Here is a 14,739-nt window from a genome sequence, read left to right on the forward strand (position 1 = left end):
CATATAGGATTTATCTTGATACAGAGAACGTATTTCCAACACTTATTTTGTGTTTTGATAGCTAATTAGATTCTTCATGTCCATTTCAGTCAAGTAAAAATCGCTACCTATGGTGTATAACGTATTCAAGCCAAGCCTAAAGTGACACCTGTCTCAATTGTGTCATTAGAAATGTCTGATGACATTTAAAATTAATAGATTTCTTAACCTCCCGTAAGTATTGGTGTTTTTTGAATCAAGGAATTTCCCCAAAGCATTGCTGTCAACAGGGTCACCCTAAAAAAAGGCAAATTCATTAATTTAGCGTCATTATCTAATGCAAGTGAACAGTGGAAAGTAAATAAGTAGGACTAAAGACAGAAGGCAAATGTAGATTTTGAAATAGAGTTTTAGATTTTTGTTTTCAGTCTAGCATAAACATTGATGATTCTAAAAAATGAAACATCCATGGATAGACATTTCAGTGTTATTTTTCTAAATGCAAATTCAGTTTGTAAAACTCAGCAGGTTTGCTTTCCCCGTCTTGATTTTATTGTATTTTTAGTGCTTTAATAAAGGTTGCTCAAATAAAGCAAGCAGAAGATATTGCCCAGCAATCTGTCCTGGTGGATTTGTAGTAGTGAATAAGCAAACTTCAAAGGCTTGGCAGTTTTTAACTACTTCTGCTAGTCAGGGTTTTTCTAGGTTCTCTTTAACAACTTGGTCCCCTACAAGTATTCTGACAGCTCCTTTCTTGCCCCTTAAAACATCACATCCTTGCTCTGTCCTTAAGTCCTTAAATAGTCTGGACTACGGTTTTATTGCCTTGATATCAAAAATAGGTAACAAGCCTTTCACAGGCCCCAGGGAAGTTTCTCTTCTCTAAATCAGCTGTTTGGTGCATGGCAGGGTGAGGCTGTGCGCCACAAAATTCATCTGGAAGGATCCAGGTAGTGCGGTCTGTCTCAAAGATGGGACGGTTGGCTGCCTGGGCATCAGGCAGATCATTGCATATTGCTGGGAGGTTGTTACTGTCACTGAGCCTTGTGCAACCGTCTGAAACGCAGACGGAAATTACAAGGGAATTACTGTTTATCAGTAGTCTCATGGAGAGCAGTGACTGCACCACCTTCCTCTTAACTCTTGCTTGCTGTTGAGGAGTTCGGATCCCCAGGCACCACAGAAGTTTCAGTCTCTCTGGTGCTTCCTTCCTTGTGACAGCAATATTTTATTTTCCCAAGTGCTGTTTGTGGATGACTGGCTTGACCTCTCCCTTTCCCCCTTCAGAAACTGAGAGGCAGCATCAGGGTGGGTCATGTGTATATGAAAGTAATACACGGAGACATTATTCCATAGAGTAGCAGGGTGGTGTAGCAGAGCCTGTCTCTGACTTTGTGTGGGGTTTCTGAGAACTTAACTTTAAGTAACAGTACATCTCATCTCCTTTACGGTATGCCCACAAGCTATGCTGGTCTGTAAGCATTGACAGAAGTGTTTTGTCTCAAGTACTGAGACTTCCCCACCTTCTGTTGTAGACGCCTCCTGGAATCAGCAGCTGCTGACAAAGCAGTCCCCGCATCGCGCAGAGGACATTCGGCAGAGACCATTCCTGGGCCAGAATGCGGGACAACAGCCAAACTCTGCAGGGGAAACAAGGAGGTGAGAGCGTAAAATAAAGGTTATTGCAGAGATTGGGAAGTCCTACTCACTCTGTTCTCCCCTATATTCCTACTCAGCGTTCTTTATTGGTTAAGTTTCATGGGTATTCCTGCAGTGTGAAGGCACCTTTGATGCCTGGCTTTCCCACCAAGGCTGCTAACATTTATCCGCTTCGTTTCTCATTATGGGTACCCTAGGAACTGGTTCCATGAGGGAGCATACCCCCTGCTTGCCACTCTCTGTCTTCTTTCTCCTTAGCTCTTTAAACGCTCATCTGCATAACTGTTTGTGTGCTTCATTTGTTTTAAGTGCCTGAGACAAACACTGATAGCTAGTAAGTGGCTAAATACCGTGGTGGGAATGTCATGTGAAGTCTGCCTCTTTGAAGTTGGAATCATTCCCCAGCTTCCAAGCACACATCAATTGCTACTTGCTAGTTCTTTAAGGACTATAGCTTTTAAAAGAAGATACACAGACATGAGTATTTTCTTTCTGCTGTAAATTTTGGTGAGGTTTTTTCTTCTCTGATGCTTTGCCGTGTGTTTTTGAGTAAGCATTACTAAAAGGTAACACCAGTTCTTTCAGTAAACAAAATAACTGCTTGCCTAATATTTGCAAAAAGTGTATCTGTGTAATGAGAAAGGAACATCTGTTTTGATTAGCATATATATGAACACAGTCTCCTGCAAAACATGTTACCTCTATGAAGCTTGTACCCAGTCAAAACTAATGTAGATTGAGGTTTGATTACCTGTTCCTCATAACAAACTGCTTGTGTGTGTGTTTGAGAAAATTGTTATTTAATCTGTAAACAGCTTTAAGCAGTGAGAGGTTGAATCAATCCTATGATTTCTGATAACAAAAAACATGCATGTTTTTTTCTCACCAAATTCTTGCAGGGCAGAATGAATACAAATAGTAAGAAGTCACTTTTCAGTGTAGGTTTCTTTTTACTCAGTAAAGGGCACAGACTCTCCATCAACAACCGTACCTCTGCTCTACCAGTGTGCTTCTGAGCACATCTCCTGGCCAACAGCGAGTACAAGATGGTGTGCCTTGGCTTAACCGTCCTTCATCATGGTGGGAGCTATATTGGGTTGATAGGTGGGTAGGAGTCTGCACATAGCTGGTGACCTGACTAAGCAATAGCCAGCAAACCAAGACTCAGAACCAAAAAAAAGTGTGCTATTTTTCATTGTATCAAAACAGCAATGGACAGCAAGTTTATACCTTTTTACCTTAGATAAAATCTTTACACTGGGAATCCTGAAATTCACCAGCTGGAATTTCTCTGTACAAAACCTGTTTTTAATTGTTCTTCAGCTGTAGTAATGCATTTTCTTTCCTGTATTTTAGGGCAGGCTATCATGAGAACTTCCGATCTGGTCCATCGTCTCCCTGCTCTCCTGGTGGTCTGAGTCAGTCACCCAACAGGTACAAAAGGCCAATAAGGAATTTTGCAGACCAAATACATCTTGTACTCACTGGTGAACTGCTGCAGTGTAAATCACATTAGTATTAGGAGGATGCACCATTAATTCTTCGAAATGTTGCAATTCATAACTGTCCATGGAATAAATAAACATGGAGCTCCCTTCCTGTATCTCTTGCCTGCTTCAGCAGTATTGCTGTTTTCAAATAACACAGTTCAGAAAGCAGCTGTAGGACTCTGCTTGATCATTGAAATTTCAATGAAATTGGAATAGGATAATGTAAGCTTCAGTCAAAGTAAGCAGTTAAGCATGAGTTCAGGGCACTTAAGCCAAAGGATCTTGTCTTCATTGTGAGGAGTCACATGCTCAGAAGTAAGGCATGTTCTAGACATTGTCACATTTCAGTACTTGCTGATTTAAAAGGAAATCCTTACCTTAATTTCCAAACTTGAAATGCATTTTGCTTTTTTTGTTGTTTGTTGTTTTTTTTAAAAAAATGCCTACGTTCATGCTAATCTCCTAGAGATTTGATTCTGTCAAACAACGAGCTGTGCAGCTTTCAGTGGCATATGCGTAACAACTCTAAATAAATGTTAATTATAGCCTGATTGAATCACTGATAAATTAGGGTGTATTAAAATGAGTTGGCTTATTAAACAGGGTAAAGTAATACAACACAGAAAAGATAGCAAGTTTTTGTTCTATTTAGTAACATTTTTCTTCATCTTTCATAGCAAAGCTCTCCTGATACCACTTGCATTGACATGCAACTATTGGGAATTTTTTTTATGCGAACACTTTCTTCTGTTTTTTTCTAGTTGAGGCTGCAGTTTTGGTGGGATTGCAGATAGTATCTTGCTACATGTAGCTAGTTGTGATAGCTACTTCATATTATTTAGCAGCTATATTCTGATCTGAGACTCTTTTCCAAGATCTTTTCCTGAAATAAATCTTAGCTTTGGAAACAATGGATGGGATGTAATTCATTGTTCCAATAAAACATTAGAAAACTTCTCTTTAAAAAATTCCCCAAACACTTTATTCTTTGATCCAACTTTAAGTTGTTCTTATAATAACTCTTGACAGTGGAGAAGTGAAAACAGCAGTGGACTTAAGAATAACACAGAGGGATGTGAGCAAGAAGGCTTAAGGTTGCAGGAGAGGAGAAACAACCAGAAAAGTTATTTTAAAAGGAATAATGAGAATGAAGCAACAGGACAGTGTTGTGCTTGTGCTGTCAGTGTACATGGTACGATAAAGAGTGATGGGCTCAGGAGTGACAGAGATTGGATGGAACCAAAGACAGTTTTCTGGTTGTGATGAGTCTTTCTGCTGCTTCTGTCTGTCCCTCTTTTCCGTCCCCCAAAATGGCTTTTTTGTCATGATGCAGTCCAGATCTCTCTCTGGCTTATTATGTTCTTGCACCAAAACCATAAAGCAAGATACCGTAAACTTGCCTGTCTGTGTATAATTTCATCAAATAATCTTTTCAAAACTCACTAAGTATCCCAAAGTTTCTTTCCTGGTTTCATTCCTGGCTAAAAAAACCATGGATGACACATCATGACAAGGGGTCCGTTTTGGTCTCAGGTTCATCTCACTAGAAGTGTGTACCTGCAGTGCTATTTAAAACCATTATGGAAAAGGGTATCAGTTATTCCTGGGGCCCTGATCTCTCACCCAGCTGTCATCAAACAACTAATTTACTGGAAAGGTCTGGACAGGATTGAAGCTTAAGGAGAGAGTTGAAGTATTGCAGTGTTGCAGTGGGAGATCTGATTGCAGTTTTGCTCCAGCTAGTTGTAATAGTAGCAGGCATGTAACTGCAGCAGCACAGCTCAAAATTAGTTAGGAAGCACCTGGTGCCTGGTCTGTGCTACTGCGCTTAGGCTGCCACTGTTGACTTCACCAGCTTGTCTGGACAGAGGAGCAGCACCCCTGCCTTCTGACTTGCAGTAAGCAAAACCATTTGCAAACAAATTGAAAATTTTCCAGGCTGAGGAGTCTGACTCGGGTGATTTGTGTGAGTATCTGCTTTGATTGCTGTGGCATTGACTAGGTCTAGGTAACCCACAGGCGTGGTTCTCTCCTCCATTAAGAAGTTTGCATCTCCCTTGATGTAGCACAGCAGACTGGCAGGGAAATGGGTCTGAGCTGCTGTGCATTCAAACATTTTAAGTCCTCTGCTTGTCTGTGAGGCAAATGTGCAGGCTGATTCAGCGTCATGGCTTGAAGGGTCAATGTGTTTATGTGAAACCCATCCTGTCCCTCTCTGTAAACCTGTGTAAACATTTGGCTATGTTTTAGCATCGGTTGCTGCTCTGTTTTCTTAAAATAATGTTTGCCTCCTAGGTCTGTCAGTGGAAAGAAGCTTTGTTCTACCTGTGGGCTTCCTCTTGGAAAAGGAGCTGCCATGATTATTGAAACGCTCGGTCTTTATTTCCATATTCAGTGCTTCAGGGTATGTCTCTTGCTTTATTAAGAAAAATCTGAAGTCATGCAAAGTGCAAGGAGAGAGTATGTTGAGAGCTGTAGATGTGAAACTGAAAATGAGAGGACCAAGGGATTTGGATATTTCTTATGTATGTGTGACTGTTTGTAGAGCAGTGGAAGTAATGCAGCTAATGTGTTGTTTTGCTGTCAGATGTTAATTGGACTAAAAGCTGTGATTTAGGAAGCAAACTTAGCTTCCTCAGTTACAGAGGGAATCATATAATTTCCCTGTTGCACTCATTGCTTTTTAAATACAACATTAGTTACCTTGTGATTTGGTTGGTTGGTTGGTTTGGTTTGGGGGGGGGGGAGTGTTGGGTTGGAGTGGTTTGGGGTGGGGAGGGTTTGGGAGGCTCTTTCTGGTTTATATGTATATTTTATTTTATTTTATTTTATTTTATTTTATTTTTTTAATCCTGGTCAGTCCTGAAGCCATCATTGATCTGGCCTGAAAGCTTTGACTATGGAATGAATGATGTATTCTGGCTTTCACCAGAGCTCTCAACAGCAATACTTCTTGGCTGTTCTTGAGTATTTCAGTCTGGAAATGGCTTAAGATAGTGTTTTCTAGAGAACTTAGGAAATGCCCGTTTCCATTATCTCTGGCCCAATTGGTATTAAGACATTTGTGAAGCCTTTTTTGCTTTTAGACCTTTACCCAAACTAAACCTGTGGCCTATCTAAGCTTTGTCCATCACAAGTGGTCTGGCTCCAGAATGTAACGTTAACACCAGATGTCCCTTCAGATCACTAGGCTTCAGTTCTGTGTAAGTGGAGACTGCTGAAATCCAGTCCTAAACACTGTTAGCTCCAAAAAACCACTTCACTGATGTGCAGTGCTTTGTGGTGCTGTCCGCAGGAGTACAGGCTGAGTTCTGCAGTGGGGGTGGGTATTTTTTCTCACTGTTCCAAGAACTATTGAAACAAAAGCCAAAATTTGGGAAGAGTTGTGCCAGATTGTAGGGCATGATCTCTTACTTTCTCTGTTCTTCAATTGGCAGTGTGGCATTTGCAAGGGACAGCTGGGAGATGCAGCAAGTGGGACAGATGTCAGGATTAGAAATGGTCTCCTGAACTGCAACGATTGTTATATCCGATCCAGAAGTAAGTACCAAATCCTGTCCAAAGGACAATGAACTCTTAACGATACTGATGCCATGATTTTAACTGATGGGTTTGTCTCCTGGCTTTGCCACTCACAAATAACTTTGTCACGTGAAGGCAAACCTTCATATGTACGCTCTTGTATCAAAAAAGATTTCCAAGCCCATTAAATCTCGTCCAGAGGATCTCTGCTCGGCAGTATTAGACTGAAAGGCTGTTTCTGTGCATAAAGGTGAACTCCTACACTGTGCATACATATTGCATGTCCTGAAAGTTTGAATCTGTCACACCATCTGAAACAATGTAGATACTTCTAGGTCTAGGACCCTGGGCCTTATTTCCCATATTTTACATCTCCAGGCCTCCCTTTGTGGACAAAATGGTCATGTAAAATATTAGGACCATTCTGTAACTCGTAATGAATCCCTGTGGTGGTACCCTCAGACATGCTAAAGTGTTACTGGCTGGAAGTTTTGAAGAAGGAGCCAGACAAATTGCATGTCAGGAAAAAAAAACACCTTGATACATTTTTTTGCCTTGGAGCAGGTCACCTCAATGTCCTTCTGAGCCCTGGATTTCTGTGACTGATACCAAATTTCTAGAGCATTTCAGCTTCACCCCAGTGTCACCAGTGGTACGAAATGGGCAGTGCTCATGCTGGCTTCTACTTTATGGGAAAGAGTAAGATGCAGGAAAGAACCACGGGAGTAATCGTTGCCTTCCCGTTACATGTTACTGTTGAGCACCTTCACTGCCTACAGTCCTAACTGATCAGTAGAGACACAGAGCTCTTTTCACTTACTGTTTCCCTTCTTCTCTCGCAAAAGCAGTGCCTGTAGAAATGCAGGAGTAGGAAAGGTACCTACCTACCTTTGCAAGCAGACCAATTTTCTCTGGTGTTTCAGGAGAGGTATTTCCCCATCAGCAGGGCTAGAGGGTGCTATTGTATAACCGTTTGCTTGGTGATTTTTTAAAAAAAAATTCTGCCAAGAAATGTTAGCAACTTTTTATTATTATTTATTTAACCTGCCATATTTAGAAATAGCTTTTCCCCCTCAGGCTTGATACTATAAACCTTCCTCATGTGGATAAGGTCCTGACCCTTAACATGCACATTTGCACATCCATCTTCACACAAAAAAAGAGAGGAAGGTGATAAAAGTCATATTTTCCTTTTCTTCTTAATACTTTTTGCTTAAATAAAAACTGAGGTCCCTTAAGGATAGGTGAAGGCTCAAATAAATTATTTATCAGCTTATTTGCTATAGAAATCAGCCCCTCCATGATCATTTCTACAGAAGTGGTGCTAGAAAATGCGGTACAGAGCTGTGTACAGTGTTTTGTGCAGTAAGGTTTTGCATTTGTACATACCTAGCACAACAGTAACCAGGACCATGACGGAGAGAATAGGTTTTGAGGAAGCATATGGTTCCTGAAGAATAATAATGGCAAAGGTTTGCCTTTTTTCCTATGAATTGCCTCTTCCTGCTGTGTTCAGTCCTCATGCAAAACCTCAAAAGATGAATTAGTTGAATTGAAGTTACACTGACTCTTACTGACAGTTTCAAAGGGACTGATTTTGGTAGAACTGCAAATACAGTTAGTTGCTCATTTTAAACTAGAATTTGATGGAATCCACATCTGAAATGAAGAACAAACTGGTGCAATGTTAGTGATTTGCCTTTCAGTTCTGGGATGTCTGATGCTAAATATAAAATCGGTTGCCTGACTGCACAAGCCTGTGCCTTCATGCCCCCACGGCTACATGCGAACACCTGTGCAGCTACGCGCACAACTGACGGTCTCTGACCAACCCAGAATTAATTACTAAATATTAATAATAAGTAATTCGCTAATAAGAATTGTTTTGAGATGCTTATGGACATCTCAATGAAGTATTTGGCTGCCAGAAGCTTATTTGAAACTGTGAATGATTCTGTTTCAAAATAAATTATCAAAAACCTTAAGAGAGAAAAGCATTAAATATTATGTAGTGGTCCAAGTTCCAAAATATTTGTGTTTTTCAAATAAAAGTGGATGGGCTTTTATTGGTAGGTTATTTCTCTACAACAAACATCACAAGGAAGGGAACTTGGTATTCAGTGTCAAACACGGGGAATAGGTACAGGTTTGTGAGTGTTGAAGTCAAAGTCAAGATGTAAATTCGTAAGATTTCCTGTATGACCAAGTAACAGAAGGGCTCTGTGTTACCACATAACGCAAACCAGACACAGCTAAAGATGACTCATCAGTCTTTTGCTTTACTGTTTTGCCACTGCAGAGCTTGCAAGTAAATATACCCACAAATATTTCAGGAGTAAAATGAAATAAAAGCTCATGCAGAATGCATTCGTCCATGTGGCATGGAAAATGTATTTCCACTGGATTTAAGCTGAATCCTTCTTTGCAGTTAGTGCCCCAGCTTTGCAGGAAGAAGACGAAGCAGGGCACAAATTATATATATATTTCCAGATGTGTTTTTCTGAACTGTAGAGATCATCTGAGGAAAAGCCTACCTATGCTTGTTAAAATTTGTCAACTAATGATTTCTTTTGGTTTTGTTTAACCCAGCTGCTGGACAGCCAACTACATTGTGACGTGACTTTCAGTGCTAATAATTTTCAAGAAGGAGCTCTCTTCTCATATGTATCGGCTGCCTCCAGACAATCACTTGTAAGAGCTTGAATCCATGGACATCATGGCTCTCATCTCATTTTGAAAAACTCGTAAAAACACTGCGCCTGCTCCTTTAAAATGCAACATGTTATTTTTTTTTCCTTTGTTAAGAAATTTGCAGGATATATATGACTATGTTTGGGAAGGCAGAGCCTAAGTACTATTAAAGAAAATCCCACCTTTCAGGTATGCTTCTGATTTCCAGTCTGTTACCTTGTTCTTTTGAAAGTAATAAGAAAATAAACATGCAATAAATCTGTTTTGTTTTAATATTTCTAGGAATTAAAAAGTTTAAGTTTACAGAACCTTTATAGAATATGCCAAGTTGAGCTGAGAAGTAATTTTAAGGTAGTATCTAATCAGTGCATTTGAAAAACTAAACATCACAGCACGACTTCTCTGTTATAACTGAAGCTATAACTTTTTTATACAGAGACTAGTTTGATAATACATCCTGTAATTCTGAAGCATTTTGTGTTTATATTACCTTCAGTGGAGGGTAGGAGTTATACAAATAAATTATTGCACCTTTAGTGATAGGATTTTTTTGTTTGTGTACCTCAAGTAATGTTCATGACTATAGCTTAATATTCTCTCAAATAAAGATTTCTTCATTAAACCTAAAGACTGTATACCCTTAACGATGGCAAGATTCCCTTTAGGAGCAATCCTTCTTACTAAGTTCAGCAGCCTGTGTTCTTCTTAAATTCAATGAAAGGTGGTGTGGGGGAGGGGCAGCCAAGTGGGCACGCACAGCTGAATTTCGAGTGTCCGAGCTGCAGTTTGATGCTATGTTGAAGCTTTTATTTTTGGCGTGTAACCTGCCCATTGATGGTCTGAGTTGGTTTGAGATCTGCTCGTTCACTTGCAAACATTGCCGTTGGTTGAAATCTCATGTGGAAAAACACATGTGGTTTGGGTGCCCTCCAGAGCAGGGAATTGAACAGCCTTGAGCCTGTGTTCCCCCGATAAAGCCAGCAAAACCCAGGAGTGTGGAAAGCAGGCAAGGAAGAGGCCGGCAGCAGTAGGCAAAAAAACGTTGACTTGCCTGGGTTTGGGTCAGTTTTCCTTTGTGCTTTTTGATTAAGCATGTGCTCCTTACTAAAGTGATCTAGCAGCTCATTGAAACAGCGGCGAGAGCTGTGTCACTTTACCCACAATAACACAGACAAGGTTAGGGGATGTGTTGCAATTGCATAATACCCTAGCACTTTTTGGTAAACAGCGGAAGTATCCCATTTTAGCAGTTCAGGATGCAACTTCAAATGGAGGAAGAACCCCCTTTATATTCTGCCTTAAAACGGTGATAAAAATTAATTTATAGAGATTTATTTTATCTATGTGCGCATCTGTTGTCTTTTGATGTGTTGGTAAATGGAAATGAAGTGGTTATTAGGGAAGCAATAATTTTGAGTTGTTCTCTAGCTAGCAACTATTTATTTAAACACTAGATGCTTGCATGTGAGTTGCATACCCATGCAAAACTGCGTGTCATTGAGAACCCATGTAGGATGTTATCACTGGAGGACATTGTGACTATCTGCGGGAAAGTTACATGTCACTTCCTTAATACTGTGCCTTAGAAAATGCAAAGCTGTTGCACACAGTCAGTGATGACTTATGGATGCAATAAATCCAAAAAGCTGAAGTCCTTTGTGAACTTCACCTGGGGAATATTTTTAAAAGAAAAAATTAAAAAATCAGACAAATGTTTTGGAAATAAAAGTGATGTCCAATATTTTGGTCAGCCATCTGCATGGTTTACTGTTAAAGGGTTTTGATAACCAGGATGCTTACTCTTTGCATGTGGTCATCGTAACATTTTCCCACAAATAATGCGGTAACATGGAAATTCAAGAAACAGATTTTATAACCGACTTTGTACATCTGTACAATTCCATGCACTGCATTAAGAATATGTGAATGTATGATGTCTGGGCTTAATTTTTAAACGAGACCATGCATGCTTGTGCGTCTCTTTGCTATGAGTCTCTACCACTGCTTCACCTGTGTGATAGAGTTCAGATGTGCAATTCAGTCCCCAAGTGTATAAAAGGATTGGTTGTCACAGAGGGTAGATCCGCTTCTCATTCACGTAGGGGTAAGTGCCCAAAGGGCTTAGGAGCATGGGTGGGACTAAAATGCATGGGCGAGGGGTGGGTGGGGGTATGCATCGCACCGCAGACACACCACTGGGGCTCTGAAGCTGCTTAGAAATTGAGCCCAGTGTCTGTTGATTAGTTTAAGATATGCATGTTTTAGCAAAGTTGTTTGTTTGTATGTAAAGCAAAATGAAGCAACATTCTCTGACGATGACTTTTCCCCCTAATGAACATCTATTCACCAGCACAGAATAATTTTAAACAGTTTTCTAAATTTTACTTGCCAACTGCTTATGTTTGATTTTCTATTTCCTTTGGGGTCTTACACGGCAAATTCATTCAGACTAAGATCTCCACACACACACACACCCCTTTTTTTTTTTTCAGTGTAAACACATAAATATGATACATTTCTTACCAGGAACTTTGAGCACAGAAAAAATTTATGCTTTACTACATTTGAACTACAATGTAAATGTATTTGTTGCAAAAAAATACTATTGCTAAGCAAATACAATGTATGTAACGGGTTTTAGATGTTTCAGAATTTATTTAGCCTCTTCCTACTTCAGAGAACCTGAGCAGGTGTGGTAACCCATCTGTATTTCACAAACCCATTTTCTGTGATGTATTTTTTCCCTACTCTTGCTATGTAGTGTTATTGATGCAGTACATCTGTAATTCTCAGTGAATGTCCTAAAGGTTGGTGAACCAGAAGGGGACCATCCTTATCTGCGTGTCCATTCAAGGACAAGGATTGCTGTCCTAGCTGGGGCTAATGTTGAATACCGATTACGCTAATCTTTCCTTTAGTTTATTTATTCTAAAACGCCTCTGGAAATTAGGAAAACTTGTCTAAAATGCAACAGCTTTTATAGTAAATGTATGTTTATAAATAAAATGTTGATTACCTTCGGTGGTGTTGATTTTACTTATTATAACTAACTTCTATTGCATGCGATGAGTCTATGAAACTGGATTGCCGAGTGTGTACATCCCACTGGTAAAAGCTTCTGCTTGACAGGGGTAGGCTGAACCAAGCTATATTCCACAAAACTTAGTATATGAGATGAGACAATAAAAGAAGAGATACCTTCTGGTTTGCTACTGTATGCTGTAGCTGAATATTTATGAAAAGATGTGTGCCTGTTGTGGTAAAAGATGAGCAGAGATGACTTTCTGTGAGTCGAACCCAAAGTCCTCAGAAGATCTTTCACTGGTGTTGGTGGACTGTGGTTCAGCCTTTGACTCAATAAAACACTTTATGTATTGCAAAGCTAAATATGTGCTTGGTTAATTCCATTTCTACGTAGCAAAGATCCTTGAGTTTGTGCTTAGTTATACATGCGATGAGGTATCTCACTAATTCTTGAATCTCAACAAGTGTGTGGCTTCATCAGTAACCAGCAGAAAGTTCACACAAAATTTTAAACTAATAACTTCCCCTTGTTCTTCCTTTTAATTGGGCCTTCAATGAATGACGGGTTTGATCCTCTGCCAGAAGTGCATCTTGGCTGTTAAATGAGTCATAGGGAAGTACTGACAATTTAATTTTTTGAAAGCAGATTTTTATCCTGGTGCCTAAATGGAAATGGTAGTGGTCTTACGTTATTCCTGCATGTCCATCTCTGGACAGAGGGCCAGTGTTGCTCTGCGGCCAAAGAGGCTGTCTGGGGTTCCCAGCAGCATGTGTTAGGGCTGCGTTGTGGGACCAGCTCACTGCCATGGGAGGCAAGCACGGATTTGGTGTTTGTGACCCTTAGGAGCCAAGTAAAATGGTGGAAATCCTGATACAACTTTTTTAGTAGTATTATTTTCTGGTGAAAGTGATCTGGGAGCTCTGACCTGCCCAGAGTCATTTATGATGCTAAAAGGGCACCAATGGGATGGACTGCACATGCACCAAAATAATTCCACCAATCTTATCAAAGGGGAGTTGCATCACCTGCTCACCTCACCAGCACCTTCATCTGCAGGTCGAAGAGGCTGCCAGGAGGGCCTCAAGGGATACCACCCTGCTAACAGGGCCTCAGCGTGCCCCGGGAGAGGACGATGGCTTGCCAAGCAGCAGGATGGAGCTGGGGACATACGGAAGGAATAGGAGGTGGGTCTGGGAGAGGAGTGGACTGCTACAGCTGAGGCTCAGACGTCGAGACAGAGGACACCCCATGCAAAAGGGGATGTATGCCAAGTCGGCCAGGAAAGCTTTGTGCCTCCTCTGCACCCCGTCACGGTGCGATGCCTCCATCCCTCCCCTTGCCCCCATCACAGCCAGGCAGGATGAGGGCTCTGCTTCCTCCTCTGCACCCTTGCTCCAGGGTCCAAGCAGTCGCCTTTGGTTTGCTCTCTGTTTTCTCTCTTTAGCGAGTGTTTCGGTGCAGAGATCATCAGCAAGCACAGCCAGGCGCTGGTCGCTGCCGAAGGCTCTAGGCACAGGTAATAAACAGCAGTAGCTTGCTCATCTCATGAGTATTGATCCTGATCCAGACAACTCTTCTGGGGGATAGTTAAAAGCAGGCAGCTACCACTTTGTTTAGAAAATTAGCTTTAGGTACAGTTCTTGCTGCCCAATTTAGCAAAGATTTGGTCTCAGATGGATCCCCTTCCTGATAATGGGAAGCTGGTTAAGTACTTAATAAACTTTGCGGAAAGGGGGCCTGCCCTGCTTTGCTTCCCCCTTGTCTCTGCTTTCCTGAGAAAAGGTTGGGCAGCTGGGCAACAAGACGACAAACTGCTCATTTTCAGAGACACATCTGCAGTGTCAAATCAGAAGGGCTTGTGGGCACTGGAAGTGAGCAGACGACCACCGCCTGGCTGGAAAAAAAAAGGTGCCAGAGAATACATCTCCTGTAAAGGCAAACAGGACTCCTGTATACCTCTAAAAGCCTCCGGTAGGAATGTAATTTTATCTGAATTTCCTGATAAGGGGAAATGGCTAAACTGGAAGCCACTCAAGTTTTGCAAGACTTAAGAGCCCAAAACAGGGATAGAAAGTACAGGGTGAGCTGTGACTCTTTTCATGGTAGGGTGTGGGGTTGGTATTTTGGGGGGAGCATCTGTTTTCTTATTCATCTTTGTTACAAAATGTAGCATGAGTTCAACATGCAAGAGGGATGCTTACCCCTCTGCCAGGCTGTAGCTGCTGCTCTGTAGACCTTACTGAATGCTCCATGCTCTGCAAGAGTAGCTGTTGGAGCTCTCCTCCCCAAAGCGTGCAGGGTTTTAAGACATTTAGGAAAAAGAAAATTATCTATTATTTAAGGCACTCTCACAAGTCACTGTTAACTCATCTG

General features: G+C 41.0%; 1 protein-coding gene across 1 annotated transcript in view; it reads left to right on the forward strand.

The window, feature by feature from the left end:
• The window catches only part of LIMCH1 (LIM and calponin homology domains 1), a 181,435-nt gene extending 168,737 nt beyond the window's left edge, over positions 1-12,698 (forward strand). Inside the window, exons 31-35 of the mRNA XM_055723513.1 lie at positions 1,515-1,638; positions 2,995-3,072; positions 5,424-5,532; positions 6,566-6,668; positions 9,240-12,698. Of these exons, the coding sequence (XP_055579488.1) occupies positions 1,515-1,638; positions 2,995-3,072; positions 5,424-5,532; positions 6,566-6,668; positions 9,240-9,265 (440 nt within the window). The 3' untranslated portion in view covers positions 9,266-12,698. The remainder of the gene's footprint in view (positions 1-1,514; positions 1,639-2,994; positions 3,073-5,423; positions 5,533-6,565; positions 6,669-9,239) is intronic.
• The last annotated feature ends 2,041 nt before the right edge of the window (positions 12,699-14,739 follow it).

Source organism: Falco cherrug, chromosome 1, assembly GCF_023634085.1.
Source record: "Falco cherrug isolate bFalChe1 chromosome 1, bFalChe1.pri, whole genome shotgun sequence".
Taxonomy (NCBI): domain Eukaryota; kingdom Metazoa; phylum Chordata; class Aves; order Falconiformes; family Falconidae; genus Falco; species Falco cherrug.